This window comes from Strix uralensis, chromosome 7 (genome assembly GCF_047716275.1).
Source record: "Strix uralensis isolate ZFMK-TIS-50842 chromosome 7, bStrUra1, whole genome shotgun sequence".
NCBI lineage: Eukaryota > Metazoa > Chordata > Aves > Strigiformes > Strigidae > Strix > Strix uralensis.
The window spans coordinates 1,059,844-1,077,285 of NC_133978.1; the positions used below are offsets into that span (position 1 = coordinate 1,059,844).

The following is a 17,442-nucleotide window of genomic DNA, read 5'->3' on the forward strand; positions in this document are numbered from 1 at the left end:
GAATAAATTCCGTATTTTGCATTGCTTGTGCATACAGCTTTTCCTTTGCCTTTTAAACTGTTTTTATCTCAATCCATGAGTCATCTCAGCAACTCCTATTTTCCACCCATCCCAGGGAAGAGGGGAGTGAGTGAGTGGCTGTGTGGGTGCTTGGCTGTTAGCAGGGGTCAGCCCACTCCGCTGGCTCAGACTCACAGGTCACAGAGGAACCCAGGCTGGAAGGGACCTCCAAAGATCATCTGGTCCAACCTCTTGTGGGAAAGGGAGCCTGGATGAGACTATCTCACACCCTGTCTGGCTGCACCTTGAAACCCTCCAGTAATGGGGACTCTACCATGTCCCTGGGGAGGTTGTTCCAGCGATTGATTGTTCTCACTGTAAAAAAATTCTCTGTCAAGATGAAACCTCTTCTTTCTCGTTTCATGCCCAATTTGTTGTCAGTCAGGACCCCCAGGTTCTTCTCTGCAGGGCCACTTTCCAAATGCTCAGCCCACACCCTGTCCTGGTGCACAGGGTAATTCTTCCACCAGGGGAAGGGACTTTGCACCTCCCTTGGTTGAACTTCACAAGGTTTCTCTCACCCTGCTCAGATGGCAGCACGGGCCTTCGGTGCCTCAGCCACTCCTCTCAGTTTTGTAGGACTTGCAGACTGGTGGAGGGTGCGTGGCCACCTCACTGGAGAAGGCCATCACAGAACCATCTCGGTTGGAAAAGCCCTTGAAGCTCCTCCAGTCCAACCACGAACCTCACACTGACCGTTCCCAACTCCAGCAGATCCCTCAGCGCTGGGTCAACCCGACTCTTCAACCCCTCCAGGGATGGGGACTCCCCCCCTGCCCTGGGCAGCCCATTCCAACGCCCAACAACCCCTTCTGGACAGAAATCCTTCCTAAGAGCCAGTCTGACCCTGTCCTGGCGCAGCTTGAGGCCATTCCCTCTTGTCCTGGCGCTTGTTCCTTGGTTCAAGAGGCTCATCCCCCCTCTCTGCACCCTCCTTTCAGGGAGTTGTAGAGGGCCATGAGGTCTCCCCTCAGTCTCCTCTTCTCCAGACTAAACCCCCCCCGTTCCCTCAGTCGCTCCCCATCAGACCTGTGCTCCAGACCCTGCACCAGCTCCGTTGCCCTTCTCTGGCCACGCTCGAGTCATTCAATGGCCTTTTTGGAGTGAGGGGCCCAAAACTGAACCCACTCATCGAGGTGCGGCCTCACCAGCGTCTCATCAGGCTGAGGGAACGTGACTGCCCCTCGGTGAATCCACGCAGACTCCCCCGGTCACTTCCCCGTGCCTGGAGGTGGTTTCCAGGCTTGGTTGCTCCATCCCGTTCCCGGGAATGGCAGCGGGGCCCGCCCAGCCGGCAGCTCCCCACACCCTCCCTGTGGCAGTGAGGGGCAACACTTGCTTCCCTCCGCTCCTCCGGAGCCCCTCCCGGTGCCGGGACTGTGCCACGGCCACGGCCAGAGGCCCCCGCGGCCGCCACGCAGCTCCCTCAGCCCTTGTGTGTGACAGCCGGTGACCGGCACGGCCCCGGGCAGGCGGCTCCCGCTCCCGCCCGGACATCTCCGCTCTCCGCGGAACCGGCGGCGGGGGGGGCGCTTTGGGCGACGCACCCGGAAGCGCCGGGGGACGCTTTAGGTGGCGCACCCGGAAGCGGGGGGGGTTTCGCGGCGCGGCGCGGCGGCCCCTCTCTGGGACGAGCGGCTCCGGGATGGCGGCTGCGCCGCTGCGCGTGTGAGTGCGGCGGAGCGGAGCGGGACGGGACGGGCGGGAGCGGGCCGGGCCGGGCCGGGCTGGGCGGCGGGAGAGGGGGCCGCTGAGGCGGGGCCGCGCCGTGCCGCGCCGGCCGCTGACGCGCCGTGTCCCGTAGGCTAGCGTGTGGAGACGTGGAGGGGCGGCTGGAGACGCTCTTCGGGCGGGTCCGGGCCATCCAGGGCAAGAGCGGCCGTTTCGACGTAAGACTCCGGGGGGCTGGGGGGCAGCGGGGGAGCGGGGCTGTTCCGCGTGGGGCTCCCGTTCCCGTTCTCGGGATGCTCAGGTCAGGAGCCTGCCCCGGGCTGGCACGGGAGAAGTTCCTGGGTGGGTTTCGCGTGGAGGGGATGCGCTGGGGGTGCTTGGGCAAGTGTTGCTGTCCGGAGCCGCGCTTGTCCCTCCGTGACCCTTCCCTTTCTGCTGGGGGTACGCAGGGGCCAGCGGAGGGGACTTTGCACCCCCTCAGCCCTCCTTGTCCAGCACCAAAGCTTGGAAGGAGCCGTAATCTGTGGGCAGAGAGTGCGGGAGAGCAGCTGTGAATGTCGCTGTCATGCCTTTAACACGCGACACAGATAAGAGACACCTCTTTACCGTGGCTGACAAAATGCTGGTGGAGTGATACATGTCACAGTGTTGTGGCAGTACAGCGTGTCAGCATAAAAGTTGTGTATGTTGTGTCTTCGGTCAAATGGCAATTCTCACTTTGTCTGATGTTTTCAGATGCTTTTGTGTGTTGGGAATTTTTTTGGCTCTACTTCAGAGGCAGAATGGGCAGAGTACCGCACAGGGGCCAAGAAAGGTAAGGAGAGTCACGCTGGGTGCTGGTGTTTGCACTGTTTCACAAGTCGCTTTACCATCTCGTTGCAGTATGCTTTTGAATTCAGAAGTTGCAGTTAAGCAGTGTAATGTTAAAGCAGTTAAACTCAGGTAGGAAAACTCCATACAGGAGGAAAAGACAGGTTTATTTTAAACCAAAACTCGTTTCTGTCATGCTGTCAGACTCGGGAGCACAAAGATGCATGTTGCCCAAGTGGCCAGCCCATGATTTGGGCATGAAGGCCTGTGCCTGGGTTGTCTGGCCAGCGCTGTTTGCAGTCACAGGAGAGAGACAGGATGCTACTGATTGGCGTCAGGGTCTTCTCTCTTCTTGCCTGGATATCTTATGGCTCCACTTCTCTTCCTGCCATCACCTCCTTACAGTTTCCGCTGCTGGCTGCCGTGTGGAGTGGTCCTTGTTTTCTCATCCCGGGTAGCCTGAGAAGATGTACGTAGATGTTTACGGCGCTTTGGTCAGCAGGCCATGGGATCCCAGCACACCTGCCAGTGTCTAACCCTTCTTTTGCCACTCCTGGTGCTTCCCTCGCAGAAATTCCCAGTCATTCCCTGTTCACACCCACCTTCACGCTTCTACTGCTGACCTCTCCGCAGTGTCTAGCAGTGCTGTTCTTCCCCTCCCTGCACTCAGCCCTGAGGGGAAAGGGGAAAGCAGAGGTGCTGGCGGGCTGAGCATCTGCTCTTCAGCCTTGGAGATCATAAGGCTTTCCAAAGGAGCAGGGTTTGCCCATTCCTCCTCGGTCCCCGCAGCCCTTGTGCTGAAGACGTTTTCCCAGCCATGGATATGAAAAGTTCTCGTGGACTTCTCTGCCTCTTTCTACACCTGTCTTGTAAGGGAGATGCTACCTCATGAGCATTTGTAGTGTTCCTATTTCCCCTTCAGTGTTACTCTGGCTCTCGCCCGTGGCGTGAGGCAAGCCAGAAAGAAGCTGGGACTCTTGCTTTCTAGTTCCTCTCTGCTGCTGCATCACTCCCCAGTTATGCCCTGCATGTTTGTGCGTCTGTGCGAGCTGTCTGGAGAAAGATTGTCCTATTTGCTGCTTGTGGCTGAGGACTTACATGGCGAGGCGTGTTGCCTTGGGTTCCTGTTGCTATGATAATATAAGAATTGTTACTGGTTTAAACTTTGCTCCCCGTGGAAGCTCTCCTGTGCATGCAGGGACAAGAGTGGGTGTTAACAGCAAAGTCTTCCCTGGACCGATGCTCTTTTGCTCACCCTCACTTGAATTGTCTTTACCCTTTGAAATCTATAGTTTATAACCTCTCCTATATGCACAGAGATACGAACAAGATTCCTGTCACTTTATTTTGGTTTTAAGCCATTCATAAAGTTTTCAAACTCTGCTCTGCAATTGAAAGCAATCTCCTGTATCTTTTGACTGTGGGAACTGGAACTTCAAGCAACAGCCTAATAACAGCTGTAGCAAAGCTGCTGTATTGCTGCTGCTCTCCCTTCTTAAATAGGAAAGTACTACTGGTTTTTATTCAGTGAAAAACTTAGGACCTGCTGACCAGGTGAACTGCTGACCAGCTTATTGGTGTACTGGTCTGGCAGGCAGGCTACAGGAGGTGTCTCTGACATCAGTCATTGCTTTTTCTGTAATAGCTTGAAAAGATTTGACTTACACTGTTTGGAGCAATAAATTTTTATTGATCACCCAGCCATAGAGAAATTAAAACTGGTACTTGCTTATTGCTGCTTTTTTATTATTATATCCACCAGTTCTAGGTAAAGTCATGCAGTGAGTTCTTCTACTAAGCGAATCAACATGCTGATGAACTTGAGCTTTTCCCCTAAAACATCAATGGTTTGCAGTTTTTTGATAGCCTTATCAATTTAGATCAACTTAAACTGAATAACCTGGTATTTACTTAGCATTGCCCTAGGAGAGACCCGTGTTTTTAGGGCTATAGATCCATTTCACAGCTGATCTTCTGATGTAGGCAGTGGAGCAAGACATATTTAAAACAGAGGTTATTCTCTGCTGGTGTTGTGTGCATCTGTGGAAACAGCAGGCTTGGGAACTTATTCTGAAGGAAGGTTTCTTGTTCTGTGCTTATTGCTTCTTGGCACTCTACAAAGGAGTGGTGATGGGGTCTGTAGGAATGGACAGGACCTGCTGCAATTCCTAGTAAATGTGGACTGAACCTGTGCTAATGTGCTTGAATTAAAGCAGACTGAGTGCATGTGGTTTTCTTCCTCAGCTCCAATTCCAACCTACGTGCTTGGCGCTAATGACCAAGAGACTGTGCACTATTTTCCAGACGTCAGTGGCTGTGAATTGGCTGAGAACATCACTTATTTAGGTAAGGCTGCAGGTGATTTGTGATAAGGGATGTGCATTTGCCCAGTGGTGCTTGCATGAATGTTTTCTGATTTTCCCACTTCAAAGCCCTTTCTTTTTCTGGAAATTTTAAGGTGGCATTTCTTATTCTGGGGTTCAGACTGGAGTTGAACTCCATGCTGAAAGGCTGATACAATGTGCTATGTAAAATGTGAGAGAGAACCCTGCTTTCTTTTTGTTGTTTCTAACACTGACCTTGCTAACCAAAAGGAAGAGTGGTTGAAAGAGTCTGTTCTTTGAGAATATCTTATTCCCATAGCAAGCCCATCTTTGTATGGGGAAGGTTTCCTACTTTTGCTATGCTCTGAGGCTGTACTGGAGTAGCAGAGGTAAGAAGTGTCATCTTTAAAGGTAATGAAGCTGTAGCAAAGCTAAAAGGAAAAACTAGTTTCTTTCCAGAATGCCACCCAGCAAAAAACATAATGAGTAAAGGCACTTGCAGTTGTCTTTTTTTTTTACTCAGCCTTCATACCGAACTTTTGATATGCATTGACTTTTGGGAAGCAAGATAGAAGTGAGAAGAGAAGACTGGGGGTTGTCTGAACAGCTGCTGCACTGTAGGAGTGTTGGGTGTGAGCCATTGCACTTTTAAAACTTGTCTTTCCCACAGTTTATGGGCACAGAAAATGAGCTGTCTGTAAGGATAGTTTCAGTAGAAGTAAGGCAGGACTGCTGAATTTGGCCCTCTGTCTGTGATGCAGTGTCTACATCTCAAGTGCGTGCCGGTGTATTAATGCAGGCCGTCGAGGTCTTTACAGTGGTACTTCTGGACTGCAGATCGCATACCTGAGTGGTACCGAGTCCCAGGATGAGCCAGCTCCTGCCTACAGTTTCAGCACAAAGGACGTGGCAGAATTAAAAACATCTTTGTTATCAACCCCGAACTTCAAAGGTGTGGATATATTGCTGACATCCCCCTGGCCCAGAGACGTGGGGACTTTTGCCAACAGTGCGGTAAGTGTTCTGTTTTCCCATAGAATGGGTTTCTAGATGCATTTAACAAAGGGTTGCCCTTCTGCTTGCTGTGCCAGTTTGGGCTATTGGGCCATCTCTGAGTGCTTGAGAAAGCTGAGAGTAAAAAATGGACAGCGAACGCTCTGGATCTTCAGAGAAGAAGGACCAATGGGGAGGGGGACTTGTGAAACTTCAGGGTGTTTTGTCTGTCCCTGCCTGCAAAATAAGAGTCAAGAGTTTCCATATGATCACATATGTTGCTCTGAATTCAGCTGGCTGCAGTTGCTGTGGAACGATGCTGCTAGTCTCTGTCATGGAATGCTGTGCTCTAAGCTTCTTCAATACCACTTGACATTTAGTTGTTCTTTCTCCCCCGTTCAAAACTTTTTAAGTGGTTTAGTGTTTATTTCCTTAAGTATCAGTCAGCTGTACTAAATGATCTGGTTCTTCCTCTGTCTGGATTTGGAGGATGTCGTTTCATTCGTGTCCAGTTTTCTGTTGTTAATGTTCCTCAGCAGAAGTGATTTTCCAGTTGTAAGTTCCAGTGATCTGAAACCTTCCTGGAGAGTAAGGCCACATACCATGGCAAAAGTATGCTTTTTGCTTCCTCTTGGTATCTTTCAACATCCCAAAAGAGATACAATCCTCAGTCTAAAAGCATAAAGAACCCTCCTCATCTCCACGCCCCCCCCCCCAAAAAAAAAAACCCAACCCCACTAGCCTAGGGAGTTGGAGAGAAACAAGTTGTAGGGATGTTCTGTCTTAAAAAGAAAACTCGTGTCTTGAAATTCCCATGGGGATTCTCTGTAGTGGTTCAGTGTATCATTCTACACTTGGCTTCCCTCAACATGAATCTTCTGAGAATGTACTCACTTGAATTAACAGAGGAGTATATTAATAGTGTTGGAGAGTGTGCTTCATCACCTGAGGATTTCAGTAGTAAGTCTTGGAGATTCCCTTGGGTGCTGAGACCCTGAAATCCCGTTGCTCAAATAAAGCAGGAAGTTGAGGAATGAAAAATTAGGTCTCTTGCTCTTTGTCACCTGAAGTTTCTCTTTCAGCAGAAGTAGTGTGAGGAGCTAAATTGCATGGATGAGAATTGTCTCTCTGGAGAAGTCTGTGGGTTTCCTTTTCCTGAGATGCTTCATAGCTCTGGCTGTTTTCAGTGGGGCTGGAAGCAGCCTGCCCTCAGTGCAGAGGCTGCTGGGCTCCCCTCTGCCATGCCCGCTGCAAGGGCAGCAGGAGGGAGCACAGGGAGGAAAACTGCTTGAGGGTGGGTTAGTGCCTGTCCTGCTACCTCATGAAGGGCTGTGACAGATGCCTGCCAGTTCAGAGTCTCGTTCCCCGTGCATTTACCAAAGATAACAAGGTAACAGACATAGGCTGTTTCTGCACTTCTCTCTTCCCTTGTCCTTCTCCTTCCCTACTTCACTTCTCAGTCTAAGGCTAATGGGGAAAAGACAGCACAAGAGGCTTCACTCAAGGAAGTGGTTTGAAGTCTGCTTTTTGGTTGTGTTTTGTTTTGCTCTGACTTCTTAGGGATGGGAGTGGGATAAAATTTTGCTTCCTAAGGAAACCTCAGAGCTTTCCTAATTGCTTGAGTCATGCACTAAATCTTTGGCACTCTGGGCATGTGGTCAAAACTTGTCTTAATGATTGGTGTTGGTGTTTGCCAAATTCACTCTGTGTTGCCGTGGCTTCACAAGGCCAAGAGAATGAAAATATGACAAATTCGGATTGATGAAATGAGTGGTTGCACAGAATGGAATAAATGAATAGGTTCTGGTGATAAGAGATGGAGCCCTTTTGACTTTTCTTCTGCTTCCAGGGAATGGGGACCGCTATAGTCAGTTTCTATGTTTCTAGCACCAGGTCTGTATAAAACTGTTTCTTTTCACTGCAACCTGACAGTTTTTTTTAAATAAAACTCGGTTGTATTTTGTAGGGAGAAATAGATACCAAGAAATGTGGCTCCAAGTTAGTATCTGATCTAGCTGCAAGTCTGAAACCAAGGTACCACTTTGCTGCCCTGAAGAAGGCCTATTATGAAAGACTTCCTTACAGGTTTGTAAGACCATGTGAAAAGTCATTTATTTTCTAATAAGAGCTCAATTTTTAAAAAAATACAGGAGGACAACTTTAAAATAATCTTATGAAATCATCCAGCCCCAACACACATCAGGGTTGTTTCTCAGATGCATCTTACTATCATAATTCCTGCTGCCTCAAAACCGGTGCTATTGCTGAAAACACTTGTCCAAGTATATTGCTCTGAATCTGATGCCAAATTAGTTGCCCTTAGTCGCATTTAAACCGTGTTCAGCCTAATTCAGGGGTGTGTCACTGAAAACGTATCATGGAGAAGCTCTTGTGTAGTGAAGACGGTGGTGTTTTCAGTCATAACTTTATATATAAAATGTGACTAGTGACATAAGGTAGGTGTAAGAACAACCTACAAACAAACCTTAGGCTGTCATGTTTATATTGGGTACGATTGTTATCCTTTCCACAGGAAACACTGTAAAGGTGTAGCTGTTTTCAGACTAGTGAATTGTCCTCTCATTTCTGTGTTTGGACTGCAGTGAGATGTCATTTTGGTCTGTGCAGCTCTTTGCTCTTAGATCTCATGAGTCTCTGTCCTCAAGCCACCTTGTTCTTGGCCAAAGACTGTATGTGGCTGAAGTGCTGTCTGAGTAGCTTCGTGGAGGAGACGTGGTTTTCCCACTGTCCTTTTCTATATTGTATATGCCAGTACAGTCCTGTTTCTGCTTCCTTACAGAAATCACACAGTGCTGCAGGAGACCCCACAGCATGTGAGCAGGTTTATTGCACTTGCTGATGTTGGCAATGCAACCAAGAAAAAGGTACTGACACTGTTGAATCTTTCTTCTTTTCTCAAGTACAAGTAATAGGGCAGTAAGCCCAGCTTTGGCAAGCTAGAGGACAGCATTGATCACTTAAAAGCTTGACTGAAGTGGAGGGATTGGTGTCACTTCAGTAATAGATACCATTTGCCCATTATGTCGGAGGCGTAAGGGCTGCAAGATGTGTTCTGAGGCATCATTGTTCTTCTCTACCTGGTCAAATGGCATGTAGTTGTGAAGACAGCTGCAGAGGAAGGTGGTTAGAAAGCTGCCATTCCTTCCCCTTCCCCAGCTGCTTTACGTATTTTCTGTTTGCATGGCCTGGGTTAGGAAGGAAGTGAAATTCCAAAGGAGCCCTTACAAATGATTGAAAATAACTTCTGGGATGGGAAAGGGCTGATTTGGGTTTTTCTTAACCTGTTTCTCCCCTTAAGAAAGTTATGAAATATTGGTATAGAAGGACAGGTTGGTAGAGATTAAGAAGGCATAGGAACCAGGCCTGGTAACAAAAAACTCCTGGTCCAGGAGTTCTGGACAGAAAGAAGGCCTGGAAACATGCAAAGATCAAGGTCATTTCTTTTTCAAGAAGGATACGCTGCTGCTTTTCAAAAGATCTTTCCTTAAAGCGAAAGGAGTGAGCCACTTGGAAGCACTCTGTAAACTCTTGGTTGAACTGGGTGGGAGCCTGGCACAGGGAGTGTGTTTTTCATGTCCTACCTTAGCTTTAACAGCGATTCGCTGAGTTCTTGCAGTGCTAAGTTGTGTGTTACTGTTTCAGGGTGGCTTAGTTCACAGCTGACCTCTTCAGAATTGCAGTCGTGGCAAAAGCTTCTTGCATTTGAGCCGTCTGTTTTTGTTCTAGTATCTCTACGCCTTCAGCATTGTGCCGATGAGCTTGATGGACCCTGCAGAGCTAGTGAAACAGCCCCAGGACGTCACTGAAAATCCGTACCGAAAGTCACGGACGGAGGCACAGAAGACCAAATCACCCCTGTGTGCGGAGGTACTGCTGCGTTCTCCTTCACGTGTGTGCTCTGGTTTCACTCTCTGTGTTCAGGGAGCTTAGAACAGTGTTTGGCTTTAACCTGGGAATATTTCTGTCCAAAACACTTCAGGGTTCTGTGTAAGCCATTTGCATCAACCAAACTGTATAGATGCAGTGCATGGGAGTTTGTTACAGTTTACCCCTTCTTAAGTCAACTGTATCCAGGGCCACATCAAAAGAAGTGTGGCCAGCAGGTCGGGGGAAGTAATTCTGCCCCTCTGCTCTGGTGAGACCCCACCTGGAGTACTGCATCCAGCTCTGGTGTCCTCAGCACAGGAAAGACAGTTGGAGCTGGTTGAGAGGAGGCCACGAAGATGCTCAGGGGGCTGCAACACCTCCCTTATGAAGACAGGCTGAGAGAGTTGGGGTTTTTCAGCCTGGAGAAGAGAAGGCTCTGGGGAGACCTTATAAGGGCCTTCCAGTACTTAAAGGGAGCTTACAAGAAAGATAGGGACTTTTTAGTAGGGCCTGTTGCAGTAGGACAAGGGGCAATGGTTTTAAACTAAAAGAGGGTAGATTCAGACTAGATATAAGGAAGAAATTTTTTACAATGATGGTGGTGAAACACTGGCACAGGTTGCCCAGAGAGGTGGTAGATGCCCCATCACTGGAAACATTCCAGGTCAGGTTGGATGGGGCTCTGGGCAACCTGATTGAGTTGAAGATGTCCCTGCTCATTGCAGGGAGATTGGACTAGATGACCTTTAAAGTCCCTTCCAACCCCAACCATTCTGTGATTCTTCCTGCAGGTCTGCATGGTTATGCTGTAGTTAGATCTGCTTGTTTGTCAGGACTGTTCTCTATGGGCACCTCAGCACACATGGTCTTATTCTTTCTAAGGTTGTAGACTACAAATTAGTCCTTTGCAGCTGGCCCCCCATTTTCTCCCTTAGGTTGCTGGCTACTCACCTGCTACTTTTTTTAATGTTGCGTTTCTACTCTATCCCTCAACACTGGTGAGGTAGGTGTTGGGTAGAGTTTTGGGGTTTTTTTCTCAAGTGCCCTAAGTTACCAACTCTGTGCTCCTTTAAATATCAATTGCTTGCCACCTGAGGGCAGAAGGATTCCTTCGTGGGGCCTGTTGGTGTCAGAAGATTTGAAATTGCCAACTTTGTAATTTGATCATCGGACAAGTGAATTGTGTTCATCCGTGTAGAGACCCAGATTATTTCCTTGTGCAGAGCATGTTTTGCCCTCTAAGCATTGTGGGATACTCCGCTAATGTGGACATGTGAATAGCTGTGCCTGTATATCTTAGCATAATGTAGACAAACCAAATTGGGAAATCATTGGCGGGGCGGGCGGGAAATACTCAGCCTGAAGTTGGGCTTCACCTGGGCTTTGCTGGAACAGTGTATAAAGTAGGAAGCGCAGGCATTGCTCTCCAGCCTTTCTCCCTGGAGCATGCATGCAGTGGCTCTGACACCATGGGTGGGCACAAGGGTGATAGACACCTCCTGATCTCCCCTGAGATTTGCTGTTGTGTTTAACCCCTGGCAGTAAGGCTTTAAATAGACCAAGTGCTCTTGATGGAAACAAAAATTCTTGTACCTTTGAGTTTCAATGTCCACTTGAAGACAGGCATGAAAGCTTGGGAAGTTTACTGGGAAAAATGCTTCCACTGTACGTGCCAGTTTTCCAGCATGGGTTGGATTTTAGACTGCAGTTGTGCTCCTGTGTGGGAGCCAAGCGAGGCTGGCATGAGCAGCCCTGCTCTTTGCTTTCCTCTTCCCAAGCACCTTCCTCTGCAGCATTAAAGCCTTCTAATAGCATTTTGCCATACATGACAACCTTGTCAAATCATTTCAGCCTCTGTGTGAGTCTGTTGAGAGGTTACCATCTCTAAGAAATAAAGACACTCTTTTGGCACTGGCTGTCAAGTGAAAAAGGTTTGAATAGTCCATAAAGCCAAGTAATTCTGAATGTTCAGCATAAGGCTAAATAGGAGAATGTAGCAATTTGGGACAGCTCTCCCAGAATTTTTTCCCTGTCTGAGGCTGTGTATCCAGACAGGCAAAGTCTGCTGTGGTACTGGGAGAGCTCAATTCATTCTGTTCCAGAATATTGATGCTTTTGCTGTTGATGCTTTTCAAGGGTGGTTATGCACCTCTTCCGGAAAAAACAAATTCTTGTATGTACTGTGACTCCGTGGTGCAGTTACAACAGGCTTCGGTTTCATTTTCTAAACAGGAAGAACCAGCTTGTCAGTTTTTCTTTGATTTGAACAAGCATCGGGGAACAAAACGTCCCTCAGATGGGAAAGAGGGAGGGAACTCCCAACCTAAGCAAGCCAGAAAACCCCGTAAGTATGCAGATGCTTTTTTTTCCTGAGCTCTTCCCTTGAGGCATTCTCACTCTTCATTTTTCTCAAGCTGTTGAGCTGCACATGTCAGCTTGCTAACGTGCTTTGTCACTATACTAGATGCTGTGGGAATACAGAGGAATGAAGGGTCCCTTGTTTCTTATAAACCTGACAATCAATAGGTGAAAGAAAAGTCAAAAGCATAGTTTAAAAGCTAGTTGGGTCTGTGACTGTTGCAGCTGGGCTGATGCCATTTACCTGCTGAACCAGACTGGCCTCTGAACATGACAAGAGGCAGTTTCAGAAGGCAGCATGTTTCCATTCAGAGGGACTGCGGGAGACTGGATCACAGTGCTGATGAGTTCTTGAAACACCACTTCAGTTGTTCTCTGCTGCGAGTTCACAAAGTATTAATGAACTGGGAAGGGAGGAAGCCCTCCTGTTACCTCTGTATTTCTGTGCTGTGAATCTCGTTAGAGTTTGTCTGACTTGAAGAAATTGAAATGAAATCTTTAAGGATTGTGACTTCTTGGTGACGGTGTTATTGCAAGCGTGTATCTTTAGAAATGTTGGTCTTGGTTATAAAGAAATTCATGCTTAAAATGCAAATGTAGGTGTCAGCCTCCCCTCTTGTTTCTCTGAAAGCTATTCCCACTGCCAGTGGGTAAGAAGACATTCTTCAAAAATGCCTCTGGTAGATAAGTCTGGCTGCTTTTGTTATGTGAGACTAAATTGTTCAGTTTTTATTTATTAGATTTACAAACCCTTTGCATAGTCCTTGCATGTAACAGTTGTACAGGCTGTATGACTTTATGGTAAAATGAGCACAGTGTCATTGCTCTATACGTGCCTGCAGAGGCATGACTAGCTGTAACAGCAGTCAGTTTTGATGAAAGAATGTCTGGGGGTTTTCTTGTTTTCCCCCATCGCTTCTGTAGGACATTGTGTGTCATTGTGCAATATTCATATAACTTCCAAAGTCTTCTGGAGTTTGATGTCATGCGAAGAGAGCCTTGTTACACTGTTCTGCTCAGAACTGAACCCCAGAATCGGACGTCTGGTTTCCTGCAGTTCTTGGGAGAGCCATACGTGTTTACTACACTTGCAAAGCTGCTGGTTTGTTCTTGTACACAACCTGCAGAGGTTAGTGTTTGACCCTAAGAAGAGGCCTAGCTTACCAATGCCATCAACTTATATTAAAGGTCAGCTCAGGTATCACAATTTGGGTGTGAATCCAGGTGTTTTGGGTGTGATTAATAGGCCAGAACTGACAGGTGCACTTGACAGTGTCTGTCCTTGTCTGTTATCTATGCAGTAATTTTGCCTCGTTTTGACTTGTTTGTTTAAATTTCCTGGTGCTTTCTTATTAGTGAGCTGTAACCTCTAAATTCCTGGAATTAGTGCTCTTCCATTAAATTAGAGCACTCGATGAGAATGGCAGTCAGCAAGGGTGTGACTGCCACTGCCTCCTCTCTTCCTGAAATTCCCCAGAGGCACCAGTTCTCTAACCAGATCTGCTGTGTCCTTCTGATATCTTCAGCACTTTTTCAGTCGGGAAGGGTGGCTGGAAGATAACAGCTCTTTCAAATCTTGTTCTGTTCCTTGTTCTGACAAATAAGCCTTATATTAACACTTGTTTCTCTTTCCTCTCCCAATTAAGCACAGCCCACGGGGCCCTGCTGGTTCTGCCTCGCCAGCCCAGAAGTTGAGAAGCATTTGGTTGTTAGTATTGGCACGCATGTGAGTACCCATAGCATGTTCTTTGCTACCTGATGGCAGAATCGTGCCAAGACACAGCAATATAAAACATCAGTCTCCAATTTTAAATCTTAAAAAAACCCAAACAAACATTATTTGAAGCTGACTCATGGTTTTGTTTTCAGTTTCTTTGCATCTCCCCTATAAAAGGCATAAGTATACAGATAAAGTCTTTTAAAAAATGAAGCATGGTCCAGTTTTGCTCTGGCAGCAGAGCTGGATTATGGTGCCAGAACACTTTTTGCTGTGCCAGCCCTCATGGCTTGCTTACGTTACCATCTGGCAGAACTTTTCCAACGTGAAATCAGTGTAAACTGGGACCTGTTTTGGCAGCAGGATGCACTGTCTGGAGTTTTGCCAGATCTCCCTGGGATGATTAGTTCCAGTTTTGTTACATATACATTAAACAGAAGATAAAATAGCTTTAAAGTCTGCATCTTGGAGATTAATTCAATCATTGCTTAAATCCTTGCTTAAAGTTATTGCTCCTGTGCAACATAATCCACTTTACACTGCTACAGGGACAGGTTTGTCCACGGGCTTATTTTGAAAGCTGTTAACAATTTTCAAGTGGATTTTCTTGTCATAGTAAGAAATTGTAGCCACAGTAGTGAAGTTGACTCAGCTGCTTTCCTGCAGACAAGACATTCTCTGGCATTCAAAAGATTTTTTTTTTTTTTTGGTTCTTTAGCAGCCCATCTCTCGCCCCTCTCTTTCTCATTCCTCTAGTAATTAATTGCTAATAAACAATCCCTAATAAGTGAGATAGAGGAGAAGACTTTCCTGTTCCTGAAGCAGAATTCTTAGGCTGGGGGATACTCAGAATGCAGTCAGAGAGTAACTTTCCACAGCATGGTAAGTGTTGCTTGCAGTGAGTAATTGGTGTGTATTGTTTCACTCTAGTGCTATCTTGCCCTGGCCAAAGGTGGCTTATTACCTGATCACGTCTTGATTTTGCCTATCGGGCACTATCAGTCAGTGGTTGACTTGTCTTCAGAGGTGGTGGAAGAAGTGACCAAGTACAAGTCTGCCCTGAAGGAATTTTTCAGAAGCAAGGGAAAGAGATATGTCCTATTTGAAAGAAACTATAGGAGTCAGCATCTGCAGTTACAGGTATGGTTTTAGTGTCACCCTGGGAGAATATAAACTTGCGCTTATCTGCAAATGAATTGAAAAAAAAAAAAGCTCACCTTCAAATTTCCCTCTTTATTCTGTGCCTTCCCAGAGTATGGAGAGAAGTCGTCCTACCCACAGATAGAGCCAGAGCAAAAATAAAACCGGTGTGCTGGTTCTGCCACAGTCCTTTAATTCTTCCTGTTACAGCAGCACAGCGTTGGTTGTGTTGAGTGGGTGAGGAAAACTTTTCCCTGCATGGAACTGATTAAAAAGCCCACACCACAAGGTTTACAGATAACTTGCAAGACCTCGCTCTGACTCTGATTGGCTCACACTGGCACACGAACTGTGGTGCTCGCCTTTGTCTGAAGGAGGCTGAAAATCTAAAGATATATGTAGAACGCTGGTCATTGTCTACCACTACCAGCCCTTTGATTTGAGGTTTTCTTTTTTGTCCTTGTGTGTCAGTCATTTAGGGGTTTATTGTGGTAGTTTCTGTATCTGGCAGATCTGTAACTGTATCAGAGCGGCCTTAAACTACCACAGAGATCAGAAAGGAGAAGGCTGTGCTGAGAACTTTTTCAAGCTTTTAGTTTTCAGCTTTTTGTTCCTCTCCTACAGAAAAAAATCTCGTAAGTTTAAGCCTGAACAGATAGGTGCTCACCTGTCTTGTTTGATGATGCTGAGTGGTACTGAGGAGCATAGAGGCTCCAGTGATGGATTGCTTTGTGCAAGTGGTTTGTTTTGTCTTGTCTTCTTTTTATGGAAATGTTGTCCTCCCTCCCCAGGTGATTCCTGTCCCATTGGACCACTGTACTTCTGAAGACATTAAAGAGTCCTTTATTGCACAGGCACAGGAGCAACAGATTGAATTATTAGAAATCCCAGAGCACTCAGATATCACGCAAGTATGAGATGTGATTTCACCTGTTACTTTCCCTCTGTCCTGTCTAGGCTGCTGTGTCCCTTTGAGGTCACTTGGTGTGACAGGGTTAAGCTGTTGGAGGCAGACCACTTAAGTTGCAGACGTGCCAGACGTATTCTGCTCCGTGTGAAGCTCCTAGATGTGTTGCTTATCTGAAAATTATTCCAGCTGCGCATAGGGCTTGCTGAATTCATTCCTTCTGACGCCAAACACCCCCCCCCTCAGTGCCGCTGCACATCAGGGAGTTTTAGGTTCCCTTGGATAGAAATTTGAAAGAAGTATCAGGGAAGTGAATTAGTAGGGACGTAGGGTTTTTTTTTTCTTTGTGCTTAGTGGTCACAGGGAGACCTGATCTGCAGCAGGAGCCAGAAATAGCATGTGTGCATGCTTATCTCTTTGTAAGCCCTTACAGCTGTTGATAGCCGTGTTGGCAAGCTCGGAGGCTCATTTCTCAGCTGGGAAATGTGAATGTAGTCTCTTCACATGCCTTTCTTGCTCAAAAAACGTGCTGTATTAGTATGGGATGACTTAGCTCAGGTTAAGAATGATCAGAACGGCCCGATTCTCTCATTTAATGACTCTGTAGCAGTAACTGCAAAATTAAGCCACAGAAGATGTTACAGTGGTGCCCTGTGCGCATCATCAGCTGCTGACCCCCGCAAAAGCCGGCCCCTGCTTCATCGGCCCTTGCAGTTCGAGCTCAGCCACTGACGCAGCCGGGTCTCTGCGGGTCGCTCGGCTCCTCAGCCGCGTTTCCTCTGAAGAAATGCCTCTCTGAGGAGGAAACGCCCCCTTTGGGGTTTTTCCCGAAAGCCGCCCCCGTTGTTGGCGGGCGGGGGGGCGGCAGCGGGCGCCCCTCTCGCGGCCTCTCCCCCCGCAGGTGGCGCAGCCGGGGACGCCCTACTTCTACGTGGAGCTGGACACGGGGGAGAAGCTCTTCCACCGCATCCGCGGCCGCTTCCCGCTGCACTTCGGCAGGTCGGTGTCTCCCCCCGCCCCCCCCGGTGCCGGTCCCGCGGGGCGCCGCCGAGGGCCGCCCGGCGGGTGACGCGGCTGTGCTTGCAGGGAGGTGCTGGCGAGCGAGGCGCTGCTGGCGCTGCCGCAGCGGGCCGACTGGCGGCGGTGCGCGGCCGAGCGGGCGGAGGAGGCGGCGCAGGCCCGCGCCTTCCGCCGCGACTTCCAGCCCTTCGACTTCGCCCTCCGGGCCTGACGGCGGCGCTGACGGACGGACGGACGGACGGACGGGCGGGCGGCGGGCGGCAGGCGCGCGCGCGATGACGCGGCAATAAAGGCGGAGTTGCCGGTGGCGCCGAGTGGCTGCGGCGCGATGGAGCGGGGTCTGCCCCCCGGGCCCGGCGGCGCGGAGCGGGCCCCCGGCGGGGCGGCGCTGCGGGGGCAGCCGGCGGGCGGCTGCGGGCCCTGGGAGATGCGCGACCGCCTGGGCACCGGCGGCTTCGGTAACGTCTGCCTCTACCAGCACCAGGTGGGGCGGCGCGGAGCGGGGCCGGGCGGCGGCGGGGAGGGCCGGGCCGGGGCGGCTGACGGCGCTGTGT

The 17,442-nt window shown here is 48.7% G+C and overlaps 2 protein-coding genes and 1 non-coding gene across 6 annotated transcripts in view; all 3 read left to right on the forward strand.

The window, feature by feature from the left end:
* The first annotated feature begins 1,632 nt into the window (after positions 1-1,632).
* CWF19L1 (CWF19 like cell cycle control factor 1) lies at positions 1,633-17,195 on the forward strand. 2 transcript variants are annotated; one of them, XM_074874093.1, is made up of 14 exons: positions 1,633-1,728; positions 1,865-1,949; positions 2,467-2,545; positions 4,786-4,887; positions 5,665-5,879; positions 7,825-7,943; positions 8,659-8,743; positions 9,606-9,746; positions 11,979-12,090; positions 13,751-13,830; positions 14,752-14,961; positions 15,753-15,872; positions 16,770-16,867; positions 16,955-17,195. In XM_074874093.1, the coding sequence occupies exons 1-14, from the start codon at positions 1,706-1,708 to the stop codon at positions 17,097-17,099; spliced, it is 1,614 nt and encodes a 537-aa protein (XP_074730194.1). In that variant the 5' UTR covers positions 1,633-1,705; the 3' UTR covers positions 17,100-17,195. The 2 variants fall into 2 exon arrangements, with proteins under 2 accessions (XP_074730194.1, XP_074730195.1); XM_074874094.1 differs by lacking the exon at positions 1,865-1,949 and having other exon boundaries at positions 1,661-1,728.
* On the forward strand, positions 15,446-15,587 carry LOC141946251 (small nucleolar RNA SNORA12). The gene has a single exon (XR_012629772.1). It is a non-coding gene; the product is annotated as a small nucleolar RNA SNORA12 (small nucleolar RNA).
* Positions 17,134-17,442, forward strand: part of CHUK (component of inhibitor of nuclear factor kappa B kinase complex) — a 31,384-nt gene continuing 31,075 nt past the window's right edge. The window contains exon 1 of one of the 3 annotated variants that reach the window (XM_074874083.1): positions 17,134-17,346. In XM_074874083.1, coding sequence (XP_074730184.1) covers positions 17,217-17,346 — 130 coding nt within the window. In that variant the 5' untranslated portion in view covers positions 17,134-17,216. Of the gene's footprint in view, positions 17,373-17,442 lie in introns of all 3 variants that reach the window. The other 2 variants (XM_074874085.1, XM_074874081.1) reach the window with 2 other exon arrangements.